The sequence below is a fragment of the Prosopis cineraria genome, unplaced genomic scaffold, assembly GCF_029017545.1.
Source record: "Prosopis cineraria cultivar Desert tree isolate PC_DT_omini unplaced genomic scaffold, ASM2901754v1 PC943, whole genome shotgun sequence".
NCBI classification, from domain to species: Eukaryota; Viridiplantae; Streptophyta; class Magnoliopsida; order Fabales; family Fabaceae; genus Prosopis; species Prosopis cineraria.
Genome location: NW_026556268.1, coordinates 24,722 through 38,750, shown reverse-complemented (window position 1 = coordinate 38,750; position 14,029 = coordinate 24,722). Strand labels below are relative to the sequence as shown.

The window sequence follows — 14,029 nt, the reverse complement described above, 5'->3', positions numbered from 1 at the left end:
CGAAAGTGATAAACGCCGGGCACCGTACGTAGATGTGGTAACGGCCGGAAATGAAGGCCCCGACTTTCCATCTCACGCGTCCGTCAATTTTGATGATGACGAGGACGTTGCCGTTGGACTGATCCTGACTCAGGGTGACGAAGTTGAAGGGAGCCACGGGCACGTTTGTACCGTAGACGAATGGCGACCAGACGTCGACCTCGTCGTGACCCTGATACGAGGGCGGGATCGATGTGCGGTAGGTAATTTGCTGGTTCTGGTAGCTGACGTAGGCGTCAAGACGGTCGTAGTAGATCCCGATCTTGTCGTTGGGATTCCGGGAAGAGAGCGTGACTTGGAAGTTGGAGGTGAGAAAGTTGGGGACGGAGGCGTTGAAGGCGTAAACGGTGACGTCTTGGAGGATGAAGGCGGGCTTGGAAGGACGGAGAATTGCCCAGATTATGAGTATGGTGACGAGAACTATGAGCAGGAAGATGAGGATCCCCGCGAATATTCGGCGGAAGATCTTCCTGCGCTTATCCTTGTGGTGGTCACACACTTTTATATTCTTGGCGTCGGTCATTGGAGCCGGCGGCGAATGGAGGAGAGAGTGAGCTGTACTGTGGAGGGAGAGAAAGCTGAGAAGAAAGAGAACAAGCAGCGATGGAGTCGTGTTGGGAAAGGGCACAATTAAAATTATATAACGAGGGGGAGGGTGGTGGAAGTGAGGGAGGAATCACAGGACTGATGGTGGTAATAAAGTGGTGGGGAAAGGGAAGTTATCTTGAAATGGACGCGTTTGTGAGTGTCTTTGCTGTTTATGTATAATTTAACCGAGTGCTCTTTATTGAAAATCATATGATGTGTATGTTGATCCTGCTACTTACTTGTGGACTTGTAGTTTACAACTATATATATGAACCACTACATAGATAAATAGTGGTGGTTATATCAGCACTCAGCTCTGATTGATTAGTGCGAGCAAAATGATAAATTGATATCAATCACCAACTCATTTGCACTTATTAATTTATTGTACCACTCTCTATTTTCAAACTATTCATACAATGCGGGTAATTTCTTACTGGGCCACATCAATTAATTTATTAGGATCTACAGGATACAGGTAGATAATTCATGACATGTACGTCTGAATATTATATGTAAAATATTTCATTTTATGCGTATGTGCAATAGTAAGTGATGTTATAACAAAAGCACATACTATTCGTACACGTATAGTATAATGTATATTCTACGTACACCAACTTGTTCAACATTGAAATACTAAAGATACCGTTGCAAATCGAAGAAAGGCTGGTGACGCACGCTGATTCGGCATTTAGAGACACGCTTAGCTTGCCAAGTCAACAAAGGGGTGCCTTCGATTTTTGGGATAGCGAAAGGAGGCACAAAGGGCAAACATATGTGAACTTCAATGATGCATGTGTGGAGGGAGAGCTTGGACCAAATTATACTATTGAAAGAAGATTAATTATTAAACACTTCAGTCTTAAATATAAAATCTAACTAAATAATTTATAAATATTAAATGAAATTGATTGTTACACACTTCAGTCTTAAATATAAAATCTAACTAACTAATTTATAAATATTAAATGAAATTGATTGTCTATTATTATTGTGTAAAGATGTACCACGATCACTAAAATATTCCCAAAGAGAGAGGGAGCATTGATATGTGGGAGAAAAAAAGGAAAAAAGATTGAGAGGAATTGTGAAATTAATTGGAGAAATTAGAGTAAAAAATGTTGAATGAGCAGGAACACAAAGAAGATTGAGGGTTATATTTAATACTAAAATAAATACTTCAATTAAATCTTATATTTTGAAGCGGATGGAATTGTGGCCGTGTGTTTCCTATATACAGTGATTTCATAACTGTTTTTCCAGGAAAAAAAAAAGTTGAATTAATATCAAGTTCGATATTCATGACTTATCAGTGATATGAATGGCTCCACTCACCGGCATTGGATGTTTAATGAGGAAAATAAGGTGGTAGCGACACGTTAGCTGGGCCCCTCTCTATCATGGCAGAGAACCTTCCAGCTCAGACACGCCGACCTATTTCTCGTTCTCTGCTCCTCTCTTCTTTATCTTAAAAGGTTTGGTAGCATATATAATTGCTAGCACAAGATAAAGCTACTGGGATTGAGAGACGGAAGAGAATCAATGGATCAATCCCTCATCCTTATACACACATGCAACTCCATTGAGCCCCAGAAAGTTGCTGCCTTTCTCTTCTTTAATTTGTTTCAACGGAAAAGTTGATTGCATTTTCGGTTAATAATTAGTTGGAGTGTTATGTTTCAGGTGAGTGGAACTGCTTATGATGCACGAACCTGTTCTCTTGAGAGAGATTATAGATGGCAAGTGTTTAACTGCTAACAGACAGATATATAGCATGCTTTTATGATTTGATATCTGTTTTCGGAAGTTCTTGAAAAGGATCTATATATTGTTGTCATTGATTAGCGAATAATAATGTTGTTCGAGGCACGTATGCGCAGAACAAAAATCCCCAAGCATGTTACAGTACTAATCAATTGTCGATCTCCTTCGTCCTTTCCAAATTTGACAGCAGCTTGTGGGACCATATAAATAATCTCAGAACCTTCACGTCCGCATATAATAAACATTAAGAACAATTTTTTTTTTCTTGGCGATGATTAAGGGAGAAAGTGTGCAAGATGGCTCCGGATTTTGAAGAACAATGACACCTGCATTGGAAGATCAGAGGGAACAGAAAGGAATAGAAAACAGGAAAAAAGCGATTGGGATTTTGGTATATGTATTTTAAAAGGTGAGTAACATGTATTTTTTTGGCCAGCAATAACATGTATATTCGAAGAGAACGGAAGTATGATTGCGCCTTTATGCATAATTTAGCAGCATCCTGATAGGGATCTGGCGTGAAAAGGAAATTTTGCTTTCTTTCTTTCTTTTTTATTATTTTTTTTGGGCCGTCGGCGTGAAAAGCGAATGAGGTGAAGTGCGATGCAAGTCTTAATAACACAGGAGAAATATATGTGATCCAAAAGTGAATTTGACTATTCCACGCAATGAAGCATTAACGCTCGTGAGGCATCTCATCTTGATCGCCTCCTATCCACATTGCTTTCATTTCTTGACACTTGACACCCCACCTAACTTCCCTCTCTCCATCTCAACGGCTATTTTCCTTTCCTAAATTATTCTTTTGTTGAAAGTTCAGAGTCGAATTAAAACGTAAGCAACATCCTGGCCCTTACAGGCATGGGATCGGGGAGGAATAATTAAAAGGAAAAATCATGTGAAATATACGGTATTTCAAGTTCTCAAGATGGGGGGGCTTGGCTAGAGTGTCTGATTTCTCAGAGCCTAGACCTGAAAATTTGGTTTGCTCTACAGTCAAAATTAGGAGCCGGCCTGACAAAAAAGAAGTCCATCGAGACGCAGCGGTTTATTTAACAAAGTACAAAAATCTTGTGGCTGTAGAGTATAATATTGAAGATGATGATTCATGGCCACATACTTGCATTCCTCTAGCAAAGCAAACAAACGAAAAATTGATTTGACATTTTGGTCCCCCATGCATTACTATTTTAGCTGGCGGTGGGAAGGAATGATATGATAGGGTTTAATATTTAAATAGGCACCGCTAAAGCCTCAATTGCCATTGACTAAAGAAGCCAATACAAGTCAATGTTATAAGCCAAAACCCTGTGGATGATTTCAGTTGGCCTCTATTATTTACCCACCAATCATCCAGATCCAACTAGTGTGCTTGATGAGAGCTGACGTGGGCGTGGGTTGGGGCCTATAATGGAGGCAGAGGAGGGAGAGGGTGCGGGATGGTGCACTTGCACTGACATTGAGGATGATTCTGATCCCAAGGGGCCTTCCTCCTCCTTTTTAGGTGATTTGTTTCATCATATTCCACTCGTCAGGGTCCCTACAACATCTGCTTCGATCGAACCACCCAAAATTCCTCAACTTTAACCTGAACTCCCACTTAATTCACCTACCCTTTTCATTTTACTCTCTCCTTTTCCCTGATGGTTAGGAGTTGTTTGTATAATATATTTGACCAATCCATCGCTTGATGAAAATAAGGAGCATTTTTAATGTTATCTTGTCAAGCATCTATATCTTTTTAAACCTTCTACCTCTTGGAAGTTACAGCAGACGGACCAACCAAGGTGCTGAGCATCAAATACCATATGATGACGACAGCCACGCAGGAGGTGGTTTACCTTTTTCCCTTTTTCATATTTGAAAGTAAAAGACTGGGTTTCTTTTTGCTGGTTTGTTTTCTTTGCACAGGATGCCAAAGTGAAAAGAGATATGAAAAAGTAGACACCAACAAGGCTTCAAGGCTTAGCAGGTAAGTCTGTTTAGTTGCATCGACATAAATAGATTCTTTTTTTTTTCAATGTCAAAATAAAAATATCTAGTATTTATTATGTTACTGATATTTACACTAGTACAAAATATAAAATTTATGAGGTACTTTTACATCGATTGGAAGGCAAATGGTGTAAAAAATAAAGGTGGTGACATTTTTGTAATTATCTTGAATTATGTGACACCTTTTACACCGGGTGTCCAGGCACCCGGTGTAAAAAGTTATCTTTTTACACCGGGTTCCCCTACCCAGTGTAAAAAGTATAGTTTTTACACCGGGTGCCTGGACATCCACTGTAAAAAGTGTCCTTTTTACACCGGGTGGGGAACCTGGTGTAAAAAGTATAGTTTTTACACTGGGTGGGGGCACCCGGTGTAAAAAGGTCACTTTTTACATCTTTTTACACCGGGTGCCTGGACACCCGGTGTAAAAAGTGTTTTTTAAATTCATTTCTTCCTCCCTTCATTCATCAGTTCCCTCTCCTCCTTCTCGCGCCCTCCCTCTCGTCTCCCCTTCGTCCGCCTACTCCCCCTCCCCCTCGTCTTCTCCCTCGCCGGCCCCTCCCCCCCGTCTGCCCAGCCTTCCCACCCATCCGCCGAGCCCCCTCCCCCTCCTCCCCTCGCCGCCCACTCCCCTCCCCCTCGGTCCGCCCAGCCCCCTCCCCCTCGTCCTGCCGCTCCCCCTCCTCCCCTCGCCGCCCACTCCCCCTCCCCCTTGTCCCGCCGCCCCCTCCCCCTTCCACTCCCCCTTCCTCGGCCGCCCATCCCCCTCCCACTCCCCCTTCCTCGGCCTTCCCCCTCCCCCTCGTCCCGCCGCCCACTCCCCCTCCCCCTCTCCCCTTGCCCACCCCTTCACTCTCCCGCCCCCTGCCCCTCTCCCTCCCTCTTGCCCCCCTCCACCACTCCTTTTCCCTCCCTCTCAGTGTTGAGCCGTTGCTGTAGCTGCCGCCACCCAGGTATGTGTTGAATATAAATTTTTAAATTTTATAATGTTTAAATTTAATTTTTAATGATATTGATTGTTACTGGGAGTGCTGTTAGTGGCTTCATAAAGCCTCAGGTTGTTGCATGTGATCATTTATTTGGTTTAAAATTGTTAATTTTCTCGTGTAAAATTTTTTAAAACTTTTGGGAAGTCTAATTTTTAGGGAAGACTCTGTCGAAATTTTTTTTAAATTTATTCTTTCCTCTAATTTTTTTAAATTTAGTTTTTAATGATATTGATTGTTGCTGGAAGTGCTGTTAGTGGCTTCATAAGGCCTCAGGTTGTTGTATGTGATCATTTATTTGATTTAAAATTATCAATTTTCTCTTGTAAATTTTTTTTAAAAGTCTTGAGAGATCCAATTTTTAGAGGAGATTCTGCCAAAATTTTTTCAAATCTTAATTTAATTAGGAGCTTAGTTTCTTAAAATAGTTTGAAGATAATAACATTAGTTATATTCTTTAGGAGGTGACATATGGATCGTAGTTGGATGAATGTTAGACGAACGAGTAACAAGTATGATAATGGGGTGAAAGAATTTTTGGAATTTGCTAAGAAAAATGCTGTTGACAATAGTGAAAGGTTCTATTGTCCTTGTGTTAATTGTTTGAATGAGAGGAGACTAGGTGTTGCTGAAATAAGAGAGCACTTAGTTTGTGATGGGATTTGCAAAAATTATACAATATGGATTTGGCATGGTGAACGATTGAAAAATTATAGTAACACATCTCAATGTGTGGGAGTTGATAATCTTGATGATGAAGTAGAAATGAATGAAGATCGATTAGAGGACATGATCTGTGATGTTGGGGAAGAGGCTTTTGAATGAGCACATGTGTATGATAACTTGTACACTAATTTTAGTTTGTTATCTGGGGTGTTAAAACTAGTTACCTTAAAGGCAAGAGTTGGGTGGAGTGATCAAAGTTTCACATGGTTGTTAGAGTTACTTCAAATAATGTTTTCGAAGGGCAATGTACTACCAAATCGTTATTATGATGCCAAGAAGATCTTGTGTCCAATGGGTATGAAGTATAAAAAAATACACGCATGTCCTAATGATTGTGTGTTGTACAGAAAAGAGCTTGAAGGGGAGGAGAAGTGTCCGAAATGTGAGGTACCACGGTACAAAGAGAAGGGGGCTCCTACAAAAGTCTTATGGTATCTTCTAATTATACCAAGGTTCAAGCGTTTGTTTGCAAATACTAATGATGCAAAGAACTTGATGTGGCATGCAAATGAGAGGATATCTGATAGAAAACTTTGACATCCAGCCGATTCTCCTCAATGGAAGAAAATTGATCAATTATTTCCCGAATTTGGTAATGAGCCAAGGAACTTGAGGCTTGGACTTTCTACCGATGGAATGAATCCTTATGGTAGTCTTAGTAGTATACATAGTTCATGGCCTATTCTTTTGGTGATTTACAATCTATCACCTAGGTTGTGCATGAAATGGAAGTACATGATGCTATCCATGTTGATTTCGGGACCAAAACAATCAGGAAATGATATTGATATTTACCTAAGACCTCTGATTGAAGATTTGAAAGTGTTGTGGGAGGTAGGTGTGGAAGTGTTTGATGCAAATCAGAAGGAGAATTTTAAGTTACGTGCTATGATCTTTTGTACTATAAATGATTTTCCTGCATATGGAAATTTGTCTGGTTATAGCGTGAAAGGTCATAAAGCTTGTCCAATTTATGAAGAAAGCACAAACTACCATCAACTTCAAAATGGAAGGAAGACAGTCTACCTTGGCCATCGAAGGTTTCTTAGATGAGATCACCCATATCGTAGATTGAAGAAAGCTTTTCATGGTCACCAAGAACATAATGATGCTCCGGATGCTTTGACTGGGGATCAAGTATATGAACGTGTGAAAAACATTAATATTGTCTTCGGTAAGACTAAAAAGAATACTGGTGCAAAAAGCATATGAAAAAAAATGTCTATCTTTTTTGACTTCCTATATTGGCGCAATCTTGAAGTAAGGCATTGTATTGATGTTATGCATGTGGAGAAAAATGTGTGTGATAGTATTATTGGAACGCTTCTGAACATACCAAGTAAGACTAAGGATGGTGTGAATGCAAGATTGGATTTGAAAGAAATGGGAATACGGGAAGACTTACACCCAAGACCAGAAGGTAAACGAACTTATTGTCCCCCAGCCTCTCATACATTGTGCAAATATGAGAAAACAAGTTTTTGTGAGTGTTTACATGGAATCAAAGTTCCTTCGGGATATTCTTCAAATATTATGAAGCTTGTATCTGTGAAAGAGTTGAAACTGGTAGGCTTAAAATCTCATGATTGCCATGTCTTAATGCAATAGCTATTACCTTTGGCTATTCGAGGCATATTGAAAAAAGATTTAAGACTTACAATAACTAGACTTTGTTTTTTTTTCAATGCTACATGCAGTAAAGTTATTGATCCCTGTAAACTGAAAGAGTTAGAACAAGAAGCTTGTACTATCTTGTGCCAACTTGAGATGCACTTTCTTCCTACATTTTTTGACATTATGGTTCACTTAATAGTGCATCTAGTAAGGGAGGTAAAATTGTGTGGCCCTGTTTATTTGTGATGGATGTACCCAGTTGAGAGATACATGAAAATACTGAAAGGGTATGTCAGAAATCCATTTTGACCCGAAGCATCAATAGTTGAGAAATATGTTGCTGAAGAAGCTATGGAGTTTTGTTCTGATTACTTGTCAAGTACAGAATCAATTGGACTTCCTAAATCTCGTCATGAGAAAAGGCAATATGGTCAAGGCACACGTGGAGTATTAGTGAAGAGCATGAATTATGATGAATTACAAGAAGCACATTTATATATCTTGAATAATATTGATGAAGTTAAAGATTACATATCTTCTCATAAAGAACTTTTAAAGGCAAAAAATTATCGAATGAGAATGACAGAACAAAAGTTATTGAAAGAGCATAATAGGACTTTTGTGAATTGGTTCAAGCAGAAAATTTTGAATGAAAGTGGTGTTTCTGAAACAGTTAAATGGTTGGCTGGAGGTCCTAACTTTGATGTTATATGTTGGAGTGCCTATGATATTAATGGGTATTCTTTTTATACAAAGTCTTTGGATGAGAAGAGTACGGTGCAAAATAGTGGAGTTATGATAATGGCTGAAGCCGTACACTTTTCTAGTTCAAAAGATATGAAACCTAAACTAGCATCTAGGACTTACTTTGGGGTTATTGAAGAGATTTGGGAGGTTGATTATACAAAATTTAGAGTTCCTGTTTTCAAATGCAAGTGAGTTGATGTCAATAGTATTCGTGATAATAAGTTTGGATTTACAATGGTTGATCTTAAAAAACTAACTTTTGGAGATAAGCCATTTATTATGGCAGACCAAGCTAAACAAGTTTTCTATGTCACGAATCCAGCAAATAAAAATTGATCAATAGCACTTAAAGGAAAAAGGATGATTGATAGTAATGACGATCATGAATCAAATTTTGATATTTCTGAAACTCTTAACTTCTCAAGTGGGCTACCAATTTTGGATGTGGTAGATGAAGTAGATGATGAACATGCCATAAGAAGTGATCACCATGAAAGGATATGGGAGAATATCCCTATATGAGTTTAGTTTTGAAATTAAAGTATGTTAATTTAGTTCAATTAAATTTATGTTGTGGGATTATTTTTCTTAATTATCTTATCTTTGATTATTTTTTAATTAATTTCATTTATTTGAATTAATAAGAATATGGAGAATTAAGGTGATAACACTCAGAGTCAATCAATTGGTGATGTTGCTCCTAGTGGGGAGCTAAGTCAGGGCACCCCTAGTGAGGAGCCGAGTCAGAGCCAGTCTGTAAGGAGGGGGAGACGTGGCACACGATTAAGAGATCTGACATTAAGTAGGAGTGCTGGGCGTAGGTTACCAATTCAATTTGACCGGAGATGGAATCTGATAGGGCCACATAAAGCCAAGTTTGTTAGTTTTCTTGGCCTCCTATCGCGTACCAAGCCTCCTATTGTGTTTGAGGACTGGCCTGATGTGTCAAAACGTGTGAAGGAACAGATTTGGAAAAGTATTCAGGTAAATAATTAAAAATTAAAATTTTTTATAGTTATATATTATTGGGCAATTATTGATTATTATCTTATGTCTTCATTGTAGCTCACATACGATGTTCCATCTAATCAACTATTAAGATTTCTTACTAATTTTTTATGATTTGTTCTTATATAGAGTCATAGACAACCGGTGAGGACGAACTTGTGCGGTCTATATGTCATGAGGCACATGCTCAATATTATCACATTAGGCATGACCGAATTTACAAAAGAGGTAAATATATATATTTTTAAAAATTTTATTTTATTATGTTATTTGAGATTGATTAATATGCCTACTTTATGAATCAAATTTTAGATGTTTGACAATTCGGATGCATTTTTTAAAGCTGAAATTGAAGACATCTGCATACGTTGGGCAACCTATTTTGTGGAGAACTTGTGAGGTTTTTTGTTACTTTTAGACATGTTTTAATTTTGATAGTTGACACAATTTAAATAATTATTAGTTTTTCTAATAGTTAAATAGTTTTGTATAGTTGATAAATACTTGATAAACAATTGTAAATGAATTGAGCTGTTTGATTTGGCAATTTTTATGCATAGGAATGGCAATTTTGACAATTTAGACAATTATTAGTTTTTTTAATAGTTAAATAGCTTTGTATAGTTGATAAATACTTGATAAAAAATTGTAAATTAATTGGGCTGTCTGATTTGGCAATTTCTATGCACAGGAATGGGTAAAATTGATAAAATAAATATAATATAAAAAAATAAAATACTTTTTACACCGGTTATTACCACAACCGTTGTAAAATATAATATTTTTTACACTGATTATGGTAATAACCGGTGTAAAAAGTGTACCTTTTACTCGGTTCCGATCCCAACCGGTGTAAAAAGTGCACCTTTTAAAAGGTGCACTTTTTACACCAGTTGGGATCTGAACCAGTGTAAAAAGTTAAAGTAATTTTTTTTTAATTTTTTTGTATATAATTTTCAACATCGGCTCTATAACCGATGTAAAAAGAGGGACTTTCTACATCCCCTGAAACAACATTGTCTCATTAACCGCTGTAAAAAGTCATTTTTAACTGCTGTAAAAAGTCATTTTTGTACTAATGTTATAGTCGAGGGAAAAAAAATTCTAAGATTCAGAAGGTGCAGAGGAACTTGGCTAAAAAACAAGAGGTGAGAAGAATCGAGTAGCTGATAACGAAAGAAACGGGTGGGGGATTTCTTTTCGTTTCTATTGTCTTGGTCATTCAATACACCAATGATTTTTATTTTAGATGATAAGCTGCATAAGCAATCTTTGAGAGCATCTTGACCTACTAACACCAGACAAAAACATGATGAATTTTGATTGAAACAAAAGGATACAATCAATTCACCATGATATAACCCGATTATTACAGATAAAAAGCCTCCTAATATATTAAAAGAAAATTCACAACATTTTTGAAGGAGTGGATGTAACTGTACTTTAACCAAACTCCAAGAGACATCAACATTTATTAATTTTTTGTCGTTTTAAAAATTTTGAGTCAATCATATTCCATTAGATTTGATTGAATTATATTTGATATTTCCTTGTTTTTAAAACTCGGCTGCTTTAGTATTCCCAATATATAATAAATTTTATTCTTCAATTTTTGTCAATAAAATTAATAAGTTGCACAACACTAAACTGTAATATAATGTAAGTTCTAACATAGCATAAACACAATTAAATAATTTTTTTAATAATTACATATTTAAAAAGTTAATTTCATGTAAAGACTAAAAATAAATTAGAATTTTTTTATAGTACTCTCTAGTCTCTAACGCACAAAAAATGTCAAAATAAACCGGCTTTTTGCCTTCTTTTTTATGTTAAAAAATGTGAAAATAATCGAATAATATTTTTAAAAAATAATAAAATAAAGATTTCATTTATTCTTAGTTTTTAAATTTAAATTTGTCGGTTCTTTGGTAGTAAAAAAAAAATTCTTTCTTTTATTTAGATTCTAATTCAATATTTTTTGCGCAGGCACACGCACACATATAAATTAATTACATACAAAATGGTTATAAATTTGTCCGCAATTTACACATAATAAAAATAAAAATGAATGAGTTATAGGAAAGATATTTTATTCAAATATATTATGAAGCCATGAAAATATGAAAATTATTCTAATTTAGAATTGAATATTTTTATTATAAATATTTTGGAGTTCCAAAAATGATACCGGAAATTATCTAAAGAGAAGTAATGCATAGAGAGGGGGAAAAAAGCATTGATAAGTAATAAATTGACTCTCTGGGTCCCCCCACTTCTGGTTTACAATTGCTCCTTCCATGAAGGGTGATTAATTAGAAGGAAATGTCAATCATATATATGAATGCGATGCAGACAGGGGTTTGGCAGGATTACAAGTTATATTAATCATATTGAGCTAAACTCATAAAAGCAGCACTGAGGTCAGGTAGATACCAAACCTAACATTATTAGCAGGATAGACATCTTCTAATATCTGCTCAGGCATGTTCACTTGCTAATCACAGTACTACGATGCAGGAATTAACAATGAAAAATGTAAATAATCTCATCAACCATTTGATCGGAAATAATCATAAGCTTCAACAACTATAGAATCAAAATCGTTATAAACTCATATTAGATTCATGACCAAGGGTGAACTCAATCTCATAATTAGCTGCCTCGATTACTTTAGTCGTGGTCCACTTTCTATCACCTAACAAATTTCCTGTGAAACAAAGTAATCAACGAGGTGCCTTCACTTACAAACAATTCATAGGCCTCTAAAGTAATGCTTTTGAACATCGAGGCGCTCAACACTCTGACCCCATGGTGCCCATCTTCTCAACCAGAGAAAAAGTCATAGCATGTGTTATCATGTGCCACGAGTACTTAGCACGGATCTATTTGATTCATCTTCATGCGCAAGAGTTATTGCCTTATTGGGAATGTCGATGCGTGCTTAACCTCAGATTTGATGAACCGAATCTCACCCAATACATGTCAAGTTTGTAAGGTTTTCCTAAGATAATTACCAAGATCTTCAAGCAAAGTGAATTAATTCAGACGTGAGAGGAGAGAATATGCAGGAAAACGAGAGCCCAGAGGGCCGATACATTGGATGTTATATTAATACCTGAATGCATGCCTCGCTATTAGGAAGGAAATATGCATACTATGGAACACTGTCATGTGTTCTGTATGAATCATATAATGATCTGGTGACAATGCCAATTATTGCATTTCTCCTGTCCTTCCCTGGATTTGTTGTTCTTATCTTCTCCAATAACATCATGTTCCTAGACAGATGCCTTGAAGCGGTTCTGAAATGTAAAGTACACATATTAATATATTATGTTATTCATGCATGTTAACGAGAGCGACTCCTTGGAGCAAAGAAGACAAAAGGTAAAGAGTCTGAAGAAGTTCTTCAACTTCCAGTAATCAGAATTGACAAAGATTTCCCATTTTCATAAAGCCCTAGATAACATATCCAGAGGTACGCGAACTTCATTGCCTTGAGATAAAAAACAGAATAACGATTATTAAAATCACACACTCCATCTATCAATGTCCAAGCTACTGGGGAAAACAAAAAGGAAATAGGTAAACAATTCAATCAGATACAAGTTTAGAGTTTCCCACAACCCAAATTTTCAATCCATCGATCTTATCTGAAGATTCAAGTTTCAAGATTATCACCCCTTGGTCAACTACACCATATACCACTTTTGCTCACAAGACATCAAGACGTTGCTAAACAGGTTAGCCTGGATTTTTCAAGTTTATGGACAAAGAATGTGCAGTTTCATAGAAAAGGACCATGTAACTCCTTAACCAATGCTGCTAAACCTTTAAGACAGACGGCCATCAATTACTTTGTCTTCCACACCTATAAAACGTGATTTTAAGTGGCAGCCAGATAGTTCAATACAGCCATATGGATTCTAAGAACCAAACGATTAAAAAAAGGGTCTTAATGGCTCGATGTTGACCTTTTCTCCAACTAGCAACACACAGTAGTTTATTTCTCATGATCAGAAAAAATTGCCATATTGTCTATGGTGGAAATAAAGCACCTCTTTCTCACATACGTACCTGGCTCGTATATTCTTAACGTCATATCTAAGATTGTCAAAATCCTAATCCTCATTATCCTAAAACAATGTTGCCACACCATTAAATTACTAAAAGTCACCCCAATGATATTAACTGAAATGCTAAACTAATTGAACCTGTAAGTTATAACCCTCATGTATACTAGAGAGCCTCACTTCAATGTGACTATAAACAACAGAGGTATCAACTTTATGCTAGAAGAGATTGATTTTATTAAATTAATGCTTAATCATATCATGCATGGAAATTTCTGCTTTTAGGAATTCCCCTTTTATTTTTCAAATCAATGATGCTACACACACACACACACACACAGACACACACGAACACCTTACCAATTCAAGTGCATTAATTAATTATTCACTAAATTCTAGTTCCCCAGCTAGAGAATTCTTACCAAAATATGTGATTTATTTTGCTTTTGGAAACAACATGCGGAATTCATCAGACACGGTTCT

General features: G+C 36.8%; 1 protein-coding gene and 1 long non-coding RNA gene across 5 annotated transcripts; one reads left to right on the top strand and one right to left on the bottom strand.

The window, feature by feature from the left end:
- Positions 1-4: 4 nt before the first annotated feature.
- Positions 5-663, bottom strand: LOC129298866 (NDR1/HIN1-like protein 1; the record flags this gene model as incomplete). The annotated part of the gene is made up of 1 exon (XM_054937315.1): positions 5-663. A coding segment is annotated over exon 1 (558 nt), but the record flags the coding sequence as incomplete, so codon positions are not given.
- Positions 664-3,681: 3,018 nt separating this feature from the next.
- Positions 3,682-10,158, top strand: LOC129298867 (uncharacterized). 4 transcript variants are annotated; one of them, XR_008590433.1, is made up of 4 exons: positions 3,682-4,366; positions 9,108-9,446; positions 9,600-9,698; positions 9,783-10,158. It is a non-coding gene; the product is annotated as an uncharacterized LOC129298867 (long non-coding RNA). The 4 variants fall into 4 exon arrangements; XR_008590432.1 differs by lacking the exon at positions 3,682-4,366 and adding an exon at positions 5,266-5,342; XR_008590434.1 differs by lacking the exon at positions 3,682-4,366 and adding an exon at positions 5,354-9,003.
- The last annotated feature ends 3,871 nt before the right edge of the window (positions 10,159-14,029 follow it).